We start from the raw sequence: 19,238 nt of genomic DNA on the forward strand, positions 1-19,238 counted from the left end.
ATGGCAGGACTCCTAGCAGTGCGGAGGAACAGAGGGATCTTGGGGTCCACATCCATAGATCCCTCAAGATTGTCACGCAGGTCAATAGGGTTGTTAGAAGGTGTATGGAGTGTTGGCCTTCATTAGTCAGGGTATTGAGTTCAAGAGCCGCGAGGTGATGTTGCAGCTCTATAGAACTCTGGTCAGACCACACTTGGAGTATTGTGTTCAGTTCTGGTCGCCTCATTATAGAAAGGATGTGGAAGCTTTAGAGAGGGTGCAGAGGAGATTTACCAGGATGTTGCCTGGTTTGGAGAGCATGTCTTATGAGGACAGGTGGAGCGAGCTAGGGCTTTTCTCTTTGGAGAGGAGGATAAGAGGTGACTTGATAGAGGTGTACAAGATGATAAGAGGCATAGATCGAGTGGACAGTCAGAGACTTTTTCCCAGTGTGACAATGGCTAACATGAGGGGACATAATTTTGAGGTGATTGGAGGAAGGTATAAGGGGGAATGTCAGAGGTAAGTTTTTTTTTTTACACAGAGAGTGGTGAGTGCATGGAATGCATGGCCGGCAGAGGTTGTGGGGGCAGATACATTAGGGACATTTAAGAGACTCTTAGATAGACACATGAATGATAGAAAAATAGGGGGTTATGTGGGAAGGAAGGGTTGGATAGATCTTAGAGCAGGATAAAACGTTGGCAAAACATTATGGGCCGAAGGACCTGTACTGTGCTGTAGTGTTCTATGTTCTATGTTTTAAATCTACAACCAATGTGGTCTTTCCAATTTTTACGAGCTCCTTAACCCACCCAGACAATATTGTAGGTCCAGAAGTCACATTTCTCTTCTTCTACTTTGATGGCTAATCTGTAATAAAATCTGCTCATTCCTGTTCTTTGTTTCTTTTTCTAGCTTTTCATAAAACCTTGTAATTGCCATTGATAGCACCGTGAAATTTAACATTTTACATTGGATTGTTTGGACTGTCTATTATACTATAGTGGTTGTACTATTTTATCATCTATACAAATTTAACTGTCAGTCTGGAAATGGACAGCATCTGGAGAAGAACAGCAGATTAAAGTTTTTGGTGTGGAAATTCTAAGTATGCACAAAAAGCTCCCCCTCAACCTTCCTGGTCTAGATTCACAGCTACAGTTCATTTTCAGCTTTATTTCACATCTTCGAAAGGAGTCAGCTCAACATACTACTGTGTAATTATAAAATAATATAGCATTAACTTATGACATGAAGGAAAACTCAACATTCTGTTGAGCTCAACATTCAAAGCTGAAAATTCAGAGAGGATTTAACAAGCTGGAGTTTACCGACTTGGGTAATTAGAACCAGGCTCAGACGCTCAGGATATGGGGTAAGATATTTAGTACTGAGGAGATGAGTGAAAATTTCTTCACTCAGGAGGGTGGTGAACCTATAGAATTCTCTACCACAGAAGGGTAAAGAGGCCAAGTTGCTGAATCTACTAAGAAAGTAGAATGATTTCTGAACACAAAAGCCATCTGGAGGTATTAGAAGATAGAGCGAATTTAGTATAGAGATGAAGGATCAGCCATGATCACATTAAGTTATAGAACTTGAAGGGCTGGATGGTCTGCTCCTGCTCCTTTTATTATGCTTCAATGTAACATGCAGTGTGGTAATTCGTCAAATTTTATGCGTCCATTTCCCATACAGAATACGCAAGATCCAAAAAAGAAAGTATTAACATTCCATGAAAGAAGTTTCTGTCTGATTGAATACAGAAATGCTTTTACGTGGAAAAAGATCAAGAGTAAAGAACCTAAAGCTGCTTGGCCCCACTTCACTGGCACGTGGGATACAGCTGGTGAAGTTGACCAAGCTGGCAGGGCAACTGGCATTTCCTACTGATTTCATGGGGCAAGTTCCTGCTGATTCTGGGCATGGACCACCTTCCTCTTTGTGCCCTAGTGAACTGGGGTCTTCAAGTGAGAGGGGATAAATTTGAAGAAGATCTGAGGGGCAGGTTTTTCCAGCATAGAGGGTGGTGAATATCTGGAATGAGCTGCCAGAGGGGCGGTAGAGGCAGATACAATTACAACATTTAAAAGGCATTTGGACAGGTACTTGGATAGGAAATGTATAGAGAGACATGGGCCTAATGTGGGCAAATGGGGTGAGCATAGATGGGCATCACGGTCAGCATGGACAAGGTAAGCCAAAGGCATCCATTTCTGTGGTGTACGACTCCATGAATACACATCATGCCCTTACAGCACATTCAAAGAGGGTTTCCCTTCATTGACTTCCTCTTCCTCCACTTTCTGCATGACTAAACATGAAACCATCTCTGCGGAGTTCAACATGGAGTCCCCTGAAAAGAACAGAAGGAACAGAAGTTGATCTTGATAGCTGACATTGTAATTACACCCTCCGGAATGAGTGCGAACTGGACTGGAATGAAGAACAAAGGATAAGGTTAAGGATTTTCAGTTGATGGTCACACGCCATCTGTACTTTCAGGGAGTGGTGGCTATGCACTTCTGTGCTTTCTTGGTGATTACTCCAGCTATGACTGGAAAGAGATCATTCACAAGTTGTAAATATTATGTTTTCATTACCTGTGACAGATCTTCATGGGGTAGCCTGGACAATGGTATAACAAACTCACCCACCTCTACTTTCTCATTGCAGAATTTGTTAGAATCCTCGATTTTGGACCAAGGGGTTTGTGGTGAATATTGAAATGCCAGATCTTCCTAAAAAAAAGTCTGGAGGAACCTCCTCATTTCAATAATGATGGTTTGCACTTCCTTCTCTACTTCAGCATAATTCCACATATTTTTTTTAATTTAGAATGTGAGACACCAGTGCCATTGGCTTCTCCTAGCTATCATCATGGCATGACTGGTACACTGCCCAGTCCATAGTAAGGCAGCACATGCAACTTCAGTATCCTCATCGTATTAAAATATACTAAGAATTCATTGTTTAAGTATGTTTGTACAAGTCATGTGCTCTTTGTTGATCCTCACTCAATCTGCATTATCATTCTATTTAAGGAGCTGGTACTGTAGCTGCAAGCACCCTTCCTAAATCAAGTAAATATCTAAAATAATATCTAACCATACCCAAAAAAGTTGTGAGCTCTGCCACTTTTTTTTGGTTTCTTTACCTTCACAATGACTTCAGCTTTGTTCACAACAAATAGTAAACTGTTGGCATTCACCCATAATGTGAGATCATCAACTTCCAGTTAGATGAAAGTGCATTTACTTTGTTTAAGTTCCATGTTGTTTCCTCTGAATCTTTTGGGAGCCATCTCAACCAATCTAAGGAGCAAAGCACTCAGAGTCTAATGTTTTCTATGCAGTGGAAAGCTACTGCTTTCAGTGATATTATTTTCTGCGTGACAGAATTCTTCACATTTGCAGGTAGCCAGGCTGCATTTAAACAAGAAACTTCTGGCAGTGCTTTAGCAATACCCCTAGTCTGCCTATAAAGATAAAGGCTACTGTTGTGTGTGGAGTACCTACGGATCAAGGACTTGGAACATGCACATGATCTCACTACCAGTTAGGAAGCTGGGAGGGGCATCACATTTAGCCTCATTACCCCTGGGCTGAAGAAAACTATCCCAGTCAAACTCACCAAAAACATACGTGTGAGCATAGCTTAGAGCAAGCATGCGATTTTGGCTTTGGGAACTTGAAATAGTCAAAAATATTCAAATTATTATCCTAGTTTGCTGCCAAGGCTCAGACATAAACAATAACTGTTTGAGTGGCATCCACAGGGTTCCTGAACCCTCTGGAACCAATGAACATCCCATTGTAATATATTCCTAGTCCAAAGGCTGTGTATTGACTGTAAAAACTGGAAATGAATAAAACAGCAAACACCTGGAATATGATAAAGGCATAACAAAAGGGGAAAAATAAATGGTTTTAATGCTGTGAAAGCTTTGTACATTCTGTCATGCCACATAACATGATCAGTGTTTTGTGAACACCCTCTTCTTTGGATAAATGGTTTTTCCATGCCCTGTGGTATCAGCAGGTCCTGTCAAGTTCCCTTTTGAAGGCCCCATTTAGTTCTTGGGCCATTAACTTAGTATAAGGCAAGCTTTCATTTTCATTTTCTTTTGAATGTTGCCAAGGCAAATCTTAATCCCTGGAAGTGCCTTGCTCAAATATCATTGAAGTCAAACACTCACTGACAAAACAAATTGAGAGTAACTTTCTGCAGTGGATGAATTCAGAAGATCTCAGAATGGTTACTTTTTCAAAAATAGGCCATTTGGCCCATCGAGTCTATAACTGTTCTATGAAACACAGTCTAATTTGCCTTCTCCCCACTTATTACCACAGCCCTGCACATTCTTTCCTTTCAGACATTTATACAGCTCCCTTCTGAACACCACGATTGAGACTGTCTGGTGGTGCATTACAGGCACCAAGCATTAGATCTGTCTGACATTTTTCTTTATCTCACCTTTAATCCCTCCTTTTGGCAATCCCCTTCATTCTGTTTCCCCGGTTTGTGAACTTTCTTTACCCAACTTGTCATTACCCTGAATGGTTTTAAATTATTCTATCAGATTGCCATGTAACCTCCCCTGTTCCAAGGAGAATAACCTCAGCATCTCCATTCTATCCAGATAACTAAAGTCCCTTGGGCTTGGAATCATTGTATTAAATATTTTCTGTATTCTCTCTAAACCTATGCACTGTATATCCTAAAGTGCAGCTCCTAGAACTAGACAATGCTTTACATTGCAAAAAAAAAACAAACTGCTGGAGGAACTCAGTGGGTCAGAAAGCATCTGTAGAGGTAGAAGGATTGTCAATGTTTCAGGTTGGGACCCTGCATCAGGACAATGTTTTATGTAGTCCTTCCAGACTTCCTTGATTTTGTACACTGTGCCTCCATTTATGAAGGCCAGGAACTTTATGTTTTTTGTTTTGAACCACTCTCACAACCTCCCCTTCTCCTTTCAAAAAAACAATGCAATATACCTCAACCCTTTTATCTGGTACCCTTTTTAGAAATGTGTCCATTAGTTTACATTGCCCAGCTCATTCTTCTTACCAAAATAAAACATTTCACATTTCTCAGCAATGAATTTCATCTGCCACCTTTTTGCCCACTCCACCAGCCTGTCTTATCTCCTTAAAGTCTATTACTGTCCTCCACACAGTTCACCACACCTCCAAGTGCCATGGGCACATTTGGAAGTTCTGCCCTGTACACCTATGTCTGAGTTGTTGATAATAAATGTTTGTTGTGCTGCCCTCTTGGGAACTCAACTATACTTTTAAGTTACAGAACTGCCTCCACTGTGAAGTTTATAGTTAAACAAAAGTGTTTTACACTGACTTACAGATTTTGTTTTGATTAACAATTACTTCAAACCACAGATACAAGGCCTGTTGAAATGAGTTCTGCAGAAAATGATATTCCTCTGAAGCTATCTAACCTTTCAGGCTGGAAGTCAAATAAATTAACTGATTCACTTAGAACATATAACAGAAACAACTCATTTGACCTAGCTGCTCTACATCAGTGTTTTATGCTGCATATGACCTTCCTACCATCCTCCATCATCTCAGCCTATCAGCATGAACATCTATGCATTCCTGATGGTCCCCCCAGCATTAATTACTCTGCTGGGATAGAAATCAAATTAATGTGTGGTTTATTTGGCTAGTTATTGGAATTTCCTTGGTATAATCTCATTTCATTTGAACATCATTTTATTTCCCACTCTCAGAGACAAGTGAATTGCGTTTTTAGACAGGGATAAATGCCTTCTGGGAAATACTTCAGAATTAATTTTATTATTCTTGATTTAATAATTGAATGATATGGAGAGCTACAATATTATGAACTGTGAAATGGTTGTTACTTTCAAGGTAACTGTTTAAAGAACATTGAAATTATATTTGCAGAAAAAAATGAAGAGTTCAGACAATTATTGAGCACATTCTTCTCTGAGAGTCTATTTGTGAAACAGGCTTCAATTTGCTTATACTTTAAATCAGAGTTTTTAATTATCTTCAGCTATCTGCAATAGCGATGGTACAATTTAAGTAGATAGACTTAGCTCACATTACGTAAAAGCTCTAGCCAACTTGAAATTGCACACAAAACTTGCTAAGTTTACATTTGACCGTTTTGCACAATCATTTTAATTGCAGACAGCAGGAAATCATTAAATTTAGACTAAATCTAAATATTAATGTGAGAGACATTTTCATTGCATGCTAGATTATTCTCAATTTGTTTTGCAAATCTATTTGCAATAGAATATACAGAAGATGATTGAAAGAATTTAAATGCATTCTTTGTGTGCCCATCATAGTATTTCTCAGTTTCTCACACAGCATTCTCATACAAAACTCACAAACATCTCTCTATAGGACCTTGCATCTAATTTTCACCATTGCTGGTGGAAACTTTGGTTGTCTAATAAAAGGCCAAACATAAAGACAAGGTTTGATTAACAGGAGAACAGCTAACATACAGCAGTCTCATGGCATCTTGCATCTGTGTAGATTTAATCAATGTATTCTTACACTAGTTAAATATTTATTTGCACAGTTCACAGTGAATGGGATATTGTTTATACTTTCATCAGTGACATGAGCCTAGCAAAAAGCTTTTCAAGGACAGTGCACACCTTACCAGCTTCGAACTTTGCACGTCATTAAGTAATTGAACAGTACAATTACATACACCTTTATGAGAAATAAAATTTGTTCTGAAAGACACCAAAGGAAGATGCTACAAAGTTTCCTTATTGTCTGAATGTTCTAATGCCAAAGCAGAAAATAATCAGAAGTTTGCAGGCATAGTTGAAAAATGGTAACTTTTTTTTTTACACACTGTAATAGCCTCAAGCATTAATATTGTCAGATGAAACTATAAGGGTAGGTACATGCATCCACAAGTCACACATAACAAGCATGTTGCTGGAGTTTATTTGCTCACTGTACTGTATTATCAAGCTTAACATACCTCCAATCATTCTTCTGTCGATAATAATTTTACAATTAAAATAAAATAGGGACTTCATTAAAGATATTACTTTCAATTTTATCTCTAGATGGCTGTTGGGTGAGTGGGTCTAAGGTGGATAAACCATTTTGGCTTTGTGAGGCTCAGCCACAGATTTGATAAGATTTTAAGCCTCACCCATACAGACCTATTCAGATGACCCTCTCAGATAGATGGAAACAGTAGCTTATGTGAGTGGAAAGTGGGATGGGAAGCAACCATTTCCAAGGGCAGAAGGAGCAGCCCTTGGCCTGCAAGGATTTGTATAGATGATGTCTGCTGGCCACACAAAGAAAGTCAAATAAAGTTTAAGCAAGTTAAAACACTTTGTGCCTTCTAAGACCCTGTCTCCTCTTCCTGCTAGACTGCACTGGTGGAAGAGCCACAACACTTTCTCCTTTCAGGTTTCTCAAAGGATAGCATCAATGTCCAATCTGCATGTTCGGAGAAAGACGCCATTGGGTGGGGGTCTCAGCTGCTTGCTCAGAAGCAAGCACCAAGATCAGAACCTGAAAGAAGAATGCACAAACTTGGTGGATAAATCTGACTACAAATTTAACCGGATGCAAGACTGCTTTACAACAAGTGTGCACAGGTAACATTCTACCCATAATACTACAATTACCCAAGTTCAAGTTTCAAGTTTAAGTTTATACCAGGAGGCATTTGAGACTTATGGCAGACCAACTTACAAGCAAATAGTTATTTTGATCAGTTGGGTCCCTTCCAACTTCAAACCCATCTCTTGTGTTTGACTCTTAAATATCCTCTGAAGTGGCCTAGAACAACATTCAAATTCATCAGTACCATTATGTTTAAACAAAGAAAAAAATAAAACTAGATGGACCACAGGCATTGACCTAAACATTGAACTCAGATGTGGCAATGTTCCTCGCAACCCATTTCTTCTTACAAAGTCCTCCTTGCAGACATCTTGGGACTGACATTGAAGTTGGGAAAGCAGTCCCACAGCCTAGAAAAGCAACAGCCTGACAGTGTCATAATCACTGTGGGTAGCAGAGCGGCACAGTTAGGAGAGTTGTTGCTCAGGGTGCCAGCAAATCGGGTTCAATCCTGAACTTTGATGCTATCTGTGTGGAAGTTGCAATGTTCACTCTGTGATCATGAGGGTTTCCTCAGTGTGTTCTGATTTCTTCCCACATTCTAAACATGCTGGTTGCTTAGTTAGTGTGCCACTGAAAATTGCTCCCAGACAAGACAAAAACTCCTAAATCTTCAAAGTGTTCCCAAGTGCAGGGGACACCATCAAAAGTAGGTGGATATCATTATGTAGACAATGTGTAAAACTCTTCCATCACAATCTCTGGGTGCATGCCTTACAGATAATGTGCAAAACTCTTCCATCATAATCCCTGGGTACATCTTGTCCCACCAGCAGGGTAGACCCACCAGATGTGACACGACAGGTGGGAGGGAGTAGACATGAGTGTCCTTGATATCAATTCCAGACCCCATGAAGTCTTGCGGCATCAGGACGTGACAAGGAAATCTCCTCCTGATTGCAACCTACTTTCCACCGTCAGCTGATGTTTCAGTGCTCCACCACGTTAAACCCTCTTGGAAGAAGCACTGAAAGTAGCAAGGGCACAGAATGTACCCTGCGTGGTTGGGGGGAGGGGCGGTGCTTCAATGTCCATCAGCGAGTGGCTTGATAGCCCCACAACAGACTGAGCTGGTTGAATTCTACCCTATCTTTGATTAGATACCAGAGTCAAAGATCAGTAGCTTCTCTGGACTTTTAGTCTGTGCAAAATACTCCATTGGTTAGTCCAGCTTTCACACAAGTATGTACTAAAGCAGCCTGTGGACTCAGATAACAATGCAATATAAATGTTCTTAGCAGACCCCAAGAAAACCCCTTAAAAACCAGTTTTGTCATTTTAGAAAATAAAGCTACTCATCTTTAGATATAGACACAAGAGACTGCAGATGTTGGAATCTGGAGCAATACACAAGATGCTGGAGGAATTCAGCAGGTCAGGCAGCATCTCTGGACAGAAATGGATAGTCAATGTTTCAGGTCAAGACCCTTCATCAGGACTGGAAAGGAAGAGGGGAGGTAGCCAGCATAAAAGGGTGGGGGGAAGGGGTGGAGCAAGATCTAGCAGGTGATAGGTGGATCTAGGTTAGGGGAGGGGAGGGGTGGGTTGATAAGTAGATGGAGGAGGGAAGGGTGGGAATAGTGCCAGAAGCTAGGAGGTGATAGGTGGAAGTGACAAAGGGCTGAAGGTGATGTAATCTGATTGGAGTGGAAGTTGGAGCTTGGAATAAAAGGAGGATGGTCAGGAGGGCCAATAGGGGGAAGGGAATCAGACGTGAAATGTTGATTGTTCATTTTCCTCCACAGATGTTGCCTGACCCACTGGGTTCCTCTGGCATCTTATGTGTCTCATCTTTTGATGTGTTTGTTTATCAGAAGGACTGCAATTACAACTCTTTTTAACTTCAAAGTACAGTCTTTTTACTTCATAGTACATTACAGAAATAACCAATGGATATAGGCTGTAATGTTAAAATTACTAATACTGTAATCAAGCTTTTCATTGTAGATTAGCCATGTTACTTAACCAAAATTTATTTCACTGTTACCATCATCTAGAAATGCAGACTCAGAGGTGAATAGCATTACTTTTTGAGATCTGTTGTAAGGTTTACTCAACTGAAGCATGTGACATTTAATCAATAGAGAGCCATCATACCCCAAAGAAGTGAAGACACAACATATCTCAGACCACTATAACACAAACTTATTTCCAAACTCTGAGACCTGGGACTCAACACCTCCCTTTGCAACTGGATCCTTGACTTCCTGACCAACAGACTGCAATCAGGAAGGATAGACAGCAACATCTCCGCCATGATTATTCTCAACATGGTGCTCCACAAGGCTGCATCCTCAGCCCCCTGCTCTACTCCCTATACACTCATCACAATGTAGCCATATTTTGCTCTAAATCCATCTATAAGTTTGCAGATGATACCACTGTAGTGGGGCAAATCTCAAACAACAATAAGTCTGAGTACAGGAAGGAGTTAGACAGCCTAGTGACACAGTGTCGTGACAACAACCTTTCCCTCAATTTTAGCAAAACAAAAGAGCTGGTCATTGACTTCAGGGAAGGGGCAATGCACACCATCCTGTTTACATCAATGGTGTTGAGGTTGAGAGGGTTGAAAACTTCAAGTTCCTAGGATTGAACATCAACAATAACCTGTCCTGGTCCAACCACAGAGATGCTACAGCTGAGAAAGCTCACCAGTGCCTCTCCTTCCTCAGGAGGCTAAAGCAATTTGGCATGTTCCCTTTGACATTCACCAATTTTTATCAATGCACCATAGTAAGCATCCTATCCGGATGCATCACAGCTTGGTATGGCAACTGCTCTGGCCAGGACCGCAAAAAACTGCAGAGAGCTGTGGACACAGCTCAACACATCACAGAAACCAGCTTCCCCTCCATGGACTCTGGCTACACTACTCGCTGCCTCAGTAAAGCAGCCAGCATAGTCAAAAACCCCACCCACCCTGGACATTCTCTCTTCTCCCCATGTGGCAGAAGATACAAAAGCCTGAAATCACGTACCACCAGCTCAAGGACAGTTTCTATCCTGCTGTTATAAGACTACTGAGCAGTCCCCTGGTATGATAAAATGGACTCTTGAACTCATAATCTACCTCGCTATGGCCTTGCACCTTATTGTCTGCCTGCACTGCACTTTCTCTGTAACTGTAACACTTTATTCTGTATTCTGTTGTTGTTTCCCTTGTACTACCTCAATGCACTGTTGTAATGAAATGATCTGAATGGACAGCATGCAAAACAAGTTTTTCACTGCACCTTGGTACATGTGACAATAATAAACCAATTTACCAATTTATCAATTTACCAATGTAAAGTGGATAAGATTTTCTGCAAATAGTTACTGAAGTGAATTGCCATGAAAAGAGGGACCTAGGTAATGTAATTACCTTTTCACCCTTGGCATTGCACTGATTAATAGGCAGCATGAGATCTTGCAGTAAGGTCTCAAGTCTGTGCATTTTCAGGTCATGTGCAACAATAGATCAATGTTGAAGATAATCTGTACATGATTAAAAAAAACTAGTCTGATCTCAGTGAATTGACTGATCCCTTGGGAGAGACAGTCTCTGCAGAGAAACTGTTGGACTGATTGAAAACCGTCAAAACGAGGCAGTTGGAATAAAAGGATCTATCTATCCAATTTCTGGTTTTCATTACGAAGTTGAAAGGATTGATAGGCTTTGTAAACAGGCTATAGAAATTTATAAGGCATCTGCGTTTGACTGTGGAGGAACTTCCTTGTGTTCTGCACAGTACTGTACATCAAAAACAGAAAGCATAAGCATTTTGAAATTTATATTTGATGAGATGATATCATGCATTACAATTTATTCCATCTTATAAAACAGATTTATGGATCAGTCTGACTATAATTCCCTTGTCAAGAGTTTAATTTAAAATTAAAAGGAGCCATCACAAATCAATCACATATTGGGAAATTGGAAACCTTTAAATTATCCGCAGACATCAGTGTTACCAATCAGTTCAGTTTACTGATTCAGGCAGTTTAACAAGACACCTCCAAGCTTTAAAAAAAACCCATAAAATATTTAATATTAAAGATTTTAACGAAGTATTACATGATGCATTTTTGAGTTGTAAATTAGGATAGTCACTATAAGCTAAATGTTACACTTTTAATGTAGGTTTATAAGTATAAATCTTTGGAAGTGATGAGACAAGTTAATTAAACTTTTCAAAAGAATAGAATATGGAAGCCCTACAGAGACAATAAAAGTAAGGAAATCATACAAAGCTTTTATGATACAAAGCTAAGTGGGAAAGTTGGCTGTGAGAAGAAGAGATCTGTTCAAATATAAAATTAAAACCAAACCTGAACCCCATAAGAAGCCAAGGACTCAATTAATATCCAGCCCAGTCCAAACTGCACACCCATCAGATTTGGAGCAGGTCGACACATCAGGGGGCCTTGATACATTTATCTATAAAGAGCCAGTCCAGCACACTCTGATTGGAGACTTAAATCTCTTTTGATACTTCACCTGACTCAAATGCAAAACATCCTGTCAGGAGCTATCAAACCGGTATTCAAGTTTTAGTGAGAAGAATGCAGGGAGTTTGTTCATATAAAAAAGCGGAAAATGCTGAAAATACTCAGCAGGTCAGGTAGCATCTGTACAGAGAGAAACAGTTAATATTTCTTTCCATAGAAAGATTGAATGAATGGACAAGCTGGTGGTAGATGGGAAACAACATGGAGAAATTTGAGGCTGTTCATTTTGGGAGTAAGAACAGAAAAATAGACTATCTTTTAAATCCTAGAAAATGTTAAATGCTAATGCTAAGAAGGACTTGAATATCCTTGTGCACAAAATTAACACGTTGGCATTTCACACAGTTAGAAAGGGAAATAGTTTCTTGGCTTTTATGCAAAAAAAATTCGTTGAAAGTTTTTGTCCATGATTAAGGAAGACCACACCTGAAGCACGGTCTTCTGTTTAGAAAACTTATTAAAACTTTATTTATACAGCACTGTAACAGGCCCTTCTGGCCCAATGAGTCCGCACTGCCCAATTACACCCATGTTAACCTACTAACCCGTACGTCTTTGGAATGTGGGTGGAAACCAGAGCACCCGGAGAAAACCCACGTGGTCACAGGGAGAACATACACACTCCTTACAGACAGCGGCAGGAATGGAACCCCAATCACTGGCACTGAAATAGTGTTACGCTAACTGCTACGCTACCATGCCACCCTTGATACATTGCGTTCTAGTCTCTTTATCCAAGGATGTACATACATGCCATGAATAATGTTCACTAGATCAACTGGTGGAACGAGAGCTTATCACTGGAGGAAAGATTGAATAGCTTTGGTCTATGGTCCCAGGAGATGAGAAGAGTGAGAAGTGATCCCATTGAAAGAAGATTTTGATAAGGATTGACAGACAGATTCCGGTTAGCTATCTGTCTTCTTTGGAGAGTCCAAATCTAGGGAATGAGGCTTTAGGACAAAAAGTCAACCATTTAAGATTAATGGGATGGAATCCACGGATGCACACTTTACAGAATATATTCTGGATTAAGTTACAGTTTTCAGTCACAAAAAGTGAATGAAGGAATGTGAAGATCAGACAAGAAAGTGGAGTGGTAGTTAAGGTTCAGCTATGAGAAGTCAAGGGGAGATAGCCTGGTCCTGTTCCCATTTCTTATTTCTATGGAAACCATTACAGTACATTCCCCCAGGTCTAATTAACAATTGCTCACTTGCATACCCACTTTATGCAGACCTGGCAGCTAACACACAATTGTTATTTCCAATTTTATTTCCAAAAAAGAGCAGCAGAAGGAGGATCCCCAGTTCAAGCTCTGCTTAAGCAAGACCACACTATATTACACTATACTAGCCTTCTTAAAGAAATTGGAGAATGGTTTGGATTCACATATAGGCAATCATAACTTAACTGAGTGAAATACATATTTAAACTCATACACACACTAAAAGAGCAATACACAAGAAAATAGGACCAGGTGTGAGGGACCCATCTGAAATCTCAGAAGGCTAAGAGAAAAGAATGAAATAAAAACTCCACTATTTGCCAGTTAATGCAGTCCAAGCATCCAGACCCCAGGGCAACCTGATTGGGGCAATGCCACTCATTTTCACATAGTTAGCCAAACTAATTCTCAATGAATCATTTATGACCACAAGCTGATGATCATTCAATAAAGAGCAAAATCTTAGTTGGCCACAATTGGTCTTACTCAAAAGAAAATTGTAACTCTCTTCCCAAAAACCATTTGAAAATGTGATCAATTATAGGCTCACTGGTTTTACTTCAGTTGCTGCATTTGGACTAGGGCCTCCAACAGATAAAATCTATGCAAACTTAGAAGAAGCAGGAGCAATAAGGGCCAAGCAGTATAGCTTCTTATAAAATGTGGATCATAGTTGACTGATCTTCCTGAGTTCCCAGATGGAAGAAAGGAAATGGATATATTTTGCATGGATCGAGCGGGAAGGCAAGTTCTAGTGTTAACTGACAGATGGAGTTTATATAAAAATATAAGCAGAGTGAGAAGAGGAGAATCTAAAATTCTGGACTCTGTTAAATGAGAGATCAATGCCAGGTTGATCAGGGATCAGAAGACCAAGGAGTACTATAATGGCTACTGAAGAGTGAGAATGAGTCTCAGTGAAGGAGTAGGTAGACATGTTGTGGAGAGGGAGCAAGAACATGCTTCACTAAAGGAGAGGTGTAGTAGGCATAAAATTAACCAGAATCTGATTTTCCAGATGCATTACCTGTCCTATCCTGCACCAACTTGTCCCCATCTCAAATAATATATCAGCCTTGTGTTTCCTGGTTCCACAGCCTTTGCTGTATCCAATATTCTCAGACTGGCTTCTGTGATGGTGGGGACCTCAGGAAGGAGTTGAGATGGACCATTCACTTGCCTCTTCTGGCTGATCATGACCAAAGCATTTGCAAGCTTGCTTTTAGCACTTATACAGAAGTCCCCACCATCGTAGAGGCTGTTGACATTCTTGGAGCCTTCCCCACTCATTAGTTTTTTTAGTTACTCACCATAATTCATGGTAGTTCACCAGGTTTCTCTTAATATGGCCTTTATACTCCTCATTGAACCAGGGTTAATCCCAGACTTTATTGTAATAGTGGAGAGTGATGTGGTGTATTATGAAAGAACAGATCATGATGAAATACAGTTCTATTCATGCTGCTGATTCTCCTCAGTACCTCACAGGTGGTTAGTTATGAGCAGCCAGAACTGTTCTGAGTCCATCCCCTTTAGCACAACGACAATTTTACACAACATGATGGAGAGTGTCTGCTGTATAAAAATGGTACTGCCTCCACAGGGCTATGGTGTGGTCACTCCTGCCAATCTTAACGTGGACAGATGTATCTAGTACATCTGTGAAGATCTGTGAAGATGAAAGCAATTTACTTTATCTCTCATGTTGGTCAGGACTTGGTCAGCTCAATCAGTTGTCGAGTTACCGATCTACTTATGATGATGGACATTAAAGTGCCCCATCCAGAATCCGTTCTGTGGTCCTCTTATTCCCACTGTTTCTTCTGCAGTAGGTTGCAATAATAAGAAATTTCTTTGCCCATGTTTGACATAATGCCATGACTCTTCACAGGATCTGGAAACAATATTCTACACTCCAAGGGCTATTCCCTTCTCCTGTATACTTTTCTCATGGTCTGTCTTGTCACTAGGACAGGACACACCAAGATATTTGATTCTTATTTTGCTTAAGCATATCCATTTTTGATACAACCAAATAGAAGTTCAGAAGTTATTTAGGAATCAATCATATTGCTTTGGGTCTGGACTCCCAAAATAACTAGACTGAGTAAGGATGGCAGATTTCCTCTCCTGAAGGGCAATGTGTGAATCAGAAGGGAGTAGATTTTTTTTTAAATTTTAACTTCAGATTAATTAATCAACCGAATTTGTGCTCCAGAACTCCTATGATGAAATCTGAACACACAGTTCTGGCTTCTTGGTCTAAGTTTCTGCTAAGTTAACCTATGCATTCATTCTTGCTTAGCTATTTAAAAAAGACAACAAAAGCAATAAGCAAGAATATTTTGGATATTAATGCTTCATGATATAAAAACTAAAGCGTGTTTAATGGAGAGGGCATGGAAAATTCCTCTGTGGTCACAGGTCTGATGTCCAAAATTTAATTTAGAAAATTTCTTGTAACTTATTTCTTCATACCTGAATTTCATGAAGGCCTTAAAAGTCTGGTCAGTTCATTTAAAAAATTTTCTAGGATTTGAAGTACAACTTTTGCAAGAAGTAAATTAATTCATTCTTGCCTAATTATCTACTGCATCTGATTTATTTGCAAATATTGTCTATGAACTAGTCTGATTTTATTTTTTTGCTTTATATCAGAGGTAGTGAGAGGTTTGTTCAGAGATTGATGCATAGTAAGAGCAGTTTGGAACAAATCTCAGAAAGAAAACACCACCCTGACCCCTCTCTGAGCTCTACCTCAGCTTCCAGATAAATATGAAACAAGTTGTAGCCTCTCACACCTCTTACCCCTACGTTGGAAAATGTCAGACAATTTTTGAATTTGGAGCTTTTCATAGCAATTGTACAGATTGGAGTTTAAAATGAAATTTTACTCATCAACCTATTATGGTAACATCTTGAGTCACTTATCATATGGCTTCAAAGACTCCCACTGTTCTGTGACATTTCCAGGACAGGCCAAATTTCATCCTCCCAGCAACAAATGGGCAGGATCCACAGCATGCAACACAATTTAGACACTTCTTAGATCAGATAACATTTCCAGAAACCTGCCATGCTTTTCAGGAGGTTTAAAACAAATCCACTGGAGTTTATATTATTAATTTGAAGCTTCCGTGAAGATACTTTCTCCTGCAAATGCTATAAGAAACACAGAAAAATCCACAACAATGGCCAGGAGACAATTGGTAGTAACCACTAATCACTAGCACTAATATCACATTTATGGAGATAGACAACAAGTGCATCTTTCCATAGCTTCCAAATAATTTCATTTTAGAGTTCCTGTCAAATGGGCTCTAGCACATTCACAAATCACAGTAATTAGTGTGGCAGAGTGCTTTTATTGCTTGATACAAATAGAAATAGCACAGATAATAAATAGAAAGCATCAAGACATACTTCAACATTTGTGGAACTAATCAGTAAGTCACAAACCCTGTGTTTAACCAAATATTTTGATAACTAGCCTTTTTGGTAGTTACAAATGTTCAATCCACAAATTGGCCACTATTTCTATTGTACAATAATAATTATATGTTTTAATCTTTGTTACCTTAGAAATGTTCTGCAGATCTCAGTCTGCTGAAGCATCAAGTTGTGAATATGGCTCAATTTCATAGCCTAATTTAAATTAAGTGGCATTAACTGGAAGACACCATGAGGCACACACCCCCGTTTACTTTATAAACCACTTGTTCACAATTTCATAACAGTTTCAAAATGCAAGATGTTGAAAAGAACAAATCAGGAATGCAGCATGCTTATGAAATTTTTTAGGAACAGTGGAAGCAGTTGAAAAAGGAACCTCTCCAACAAAGGCTAGGTTATGTCAAGGTTCAGCTCTTATAGATCTATCTATACAGAAAGGTGCATGACTTCTTTTTTGCTTGTCACATTCAGTAAATGACACAATTTGAAGAACTTTCAAAGTTTCAGCATAAACTAGCTGTGTTGGTAGATTAAGAAATTATAGTAAGCAGACAAAAGGAATATCTGAAAAAAAGTATCAGTTTTATTTAGTTAAGTTAGATCACAAAGATAAGTGAAGTTCAAGAAATAAACACCTGTCTGTGCAAAATGGTGGTGGAGTTAGGAGGGATCACCCAAGATTAATCTTATACAAACTCTGAAGCCCAGCTCTTTAAAATAGATCAGATGCTTCAGTGACTGGTTATATTATAAAAAACATAGTAATGACAGGAATGAAGCTGAAAAGCATCAGGATCAAAAATATATGTAACTCAAGAAAAATTCAGCTATTCCTGCTCTCCTACTTTGAATAATTAAACTATTTGGTAAGGACGTAATTTTTCAATTAATCCTTCAATTGTCATAAAAACTGGAGCAATTTTTAAAATTAGTATATCGGCTCTTTAAAAAGGTAATGCATTTTCTCAATTAACCACATAGTACAACACAAAATATAAACAAATGTGTAGCCAAGCACAGTCTTCTCTATATTATATACCTATATCATTAGATACACATCTTATGCTTTCATACAATTTGAAATCACATCAGTACAAGTATCTCTCTGTCGCCTTCCATCCCTCCCATTTAGTAAATATTTTTACATTATAAAAATTTACATGTGTAGTCATTTTGCAGCTTTACAATGTAATATTGTAGATTCCCAACTTTTTTTTGTTTTTAAAAGCCTAACTTTGTTTACCTCAACGTTTCATAAGGCAGTTATCCACTAGAATATAAAAATTGAAGTGAAAGTTTAACTAAGTCTTCTCGCCTATGAAGCCAAATTGCAATATTTCCCATTAAACAAATACATTATCTCTGCCTGTCTCAGAACTGTCAGAAAGTACAATCATCATAGAGATAGAGATTAGACTGGCAATTTTCTGATTCACTTTCTAATGCAGGCAAAAAAAGGAAAAAAAACTTGTTCTTTTGGCATAAAAGAATAATGCAGAACTTTTAAGACTTGTTTAGGCATAGAACTCCTCTTGCTTTTGTGGCTTTTGGTAGCCTCCATTTGGTTGCTTCGATTCATCCAACGAATAGCTTCCTTCATCCTTTTTCTTCATTCGATATACCAACACTACTACCAGCAGAACAGCAATCATGAGTCCCACAAATCCTCCGGCAACAGCAGCTTAAAAACAAAAAACAAAGAAATGGTTATTAATCAACTCGGTGGATTTTGTAATAATGAATGATGTTCCAAGTTCTAATATCCACAGAACATGTCACAGTTATTAAATCCTACCCTCCCCCAAAAAAGTGAGCTGTTTCAGCCACAGTGTATGTAATTTAGTGCATGCATAATACTCATCAGATCTATCACCACGTAATCATTATAATCAGTGTTTCCTGTTCTACTGGTCCCCTGAATTTGATAGCAGAAAATTTGTAACCACGCAAAATAAGTTAGCCTGTGGAACTGGAATTAAAATGTTTGGAAGGGTTTACAGACAGGAATGACTGGATTGTCTCCAGTTTTCTGAAGCATTTTAAGTGTTAAAAAAATAGTCAAATGTAGTTTAGCATGGATTTGTTAAGGGAAAATCATGTTTAACCAATGCGATAGAATTTTTTGATGTAACAGCCAAAGTTGATGAAGATAATGCATTGATATGATGTACAGTGACTTCAAAAGACATTCGATAAGGTGACACTTAACAGAGTTATCAGCAAGGTTGAAACATATAGCATAAAAGGAACATTGATTACATGGTAATAAATTTGACTAAGTGACTAACAACAGAGTTGTGGTGAATGGTTGTTTTTTTTGGAATGGACAAAAGTAAGTGGTGGTGTTCTCCAGGGATTTGGTGTTGCAACCATTGCTTTTTTTCTATATATTAATCAGCAAGGCTTCAGGGTACAAT

The 19,238-nt window shown here is 39.0% G+C and overlaps 1 protein-coding gene across 1 annotated transcript in view; it reads right to left on the bottom strand.

The window, feature by feature from the left end:
• Positions 1 to 16,713: 16,713 nt before the first annotated feature.
• Positions 16,714 to 19,238, bottom strand: part of LOC127575404 (syndecan-3-like) — a 39,602-nt gene continuing 37,077 nt past the window's right edge. Inside the window, exon 5 of the mRNA XM_052025246.1 lies at positions 16,714 to 18,502. Coding sequence (XP_051881206.1) covers positions 18,336 to 18,502 — 167 coding nt within the window. The 3' untranslated portion in view covers positions 16,714 to 18,335. The remainder of the gene's footprint in view (positions 18,503 to 19,238) is intronic.

The sequence above is a fragment of the Pristis pectinata genome, chromosome 10 (genome assembly GCF_009764475.1).
Source record: "Pristis pectinata isolate sPriPec2 chromosome 10, sPriPec2.1.pri, whole genome shotgun sequence".
NCBI lineage: Eukaryota > Metazoa > Chordata > Chondrichthyes > Rhinopristiformes > Pristidae > Pristis > Pristis pectinata.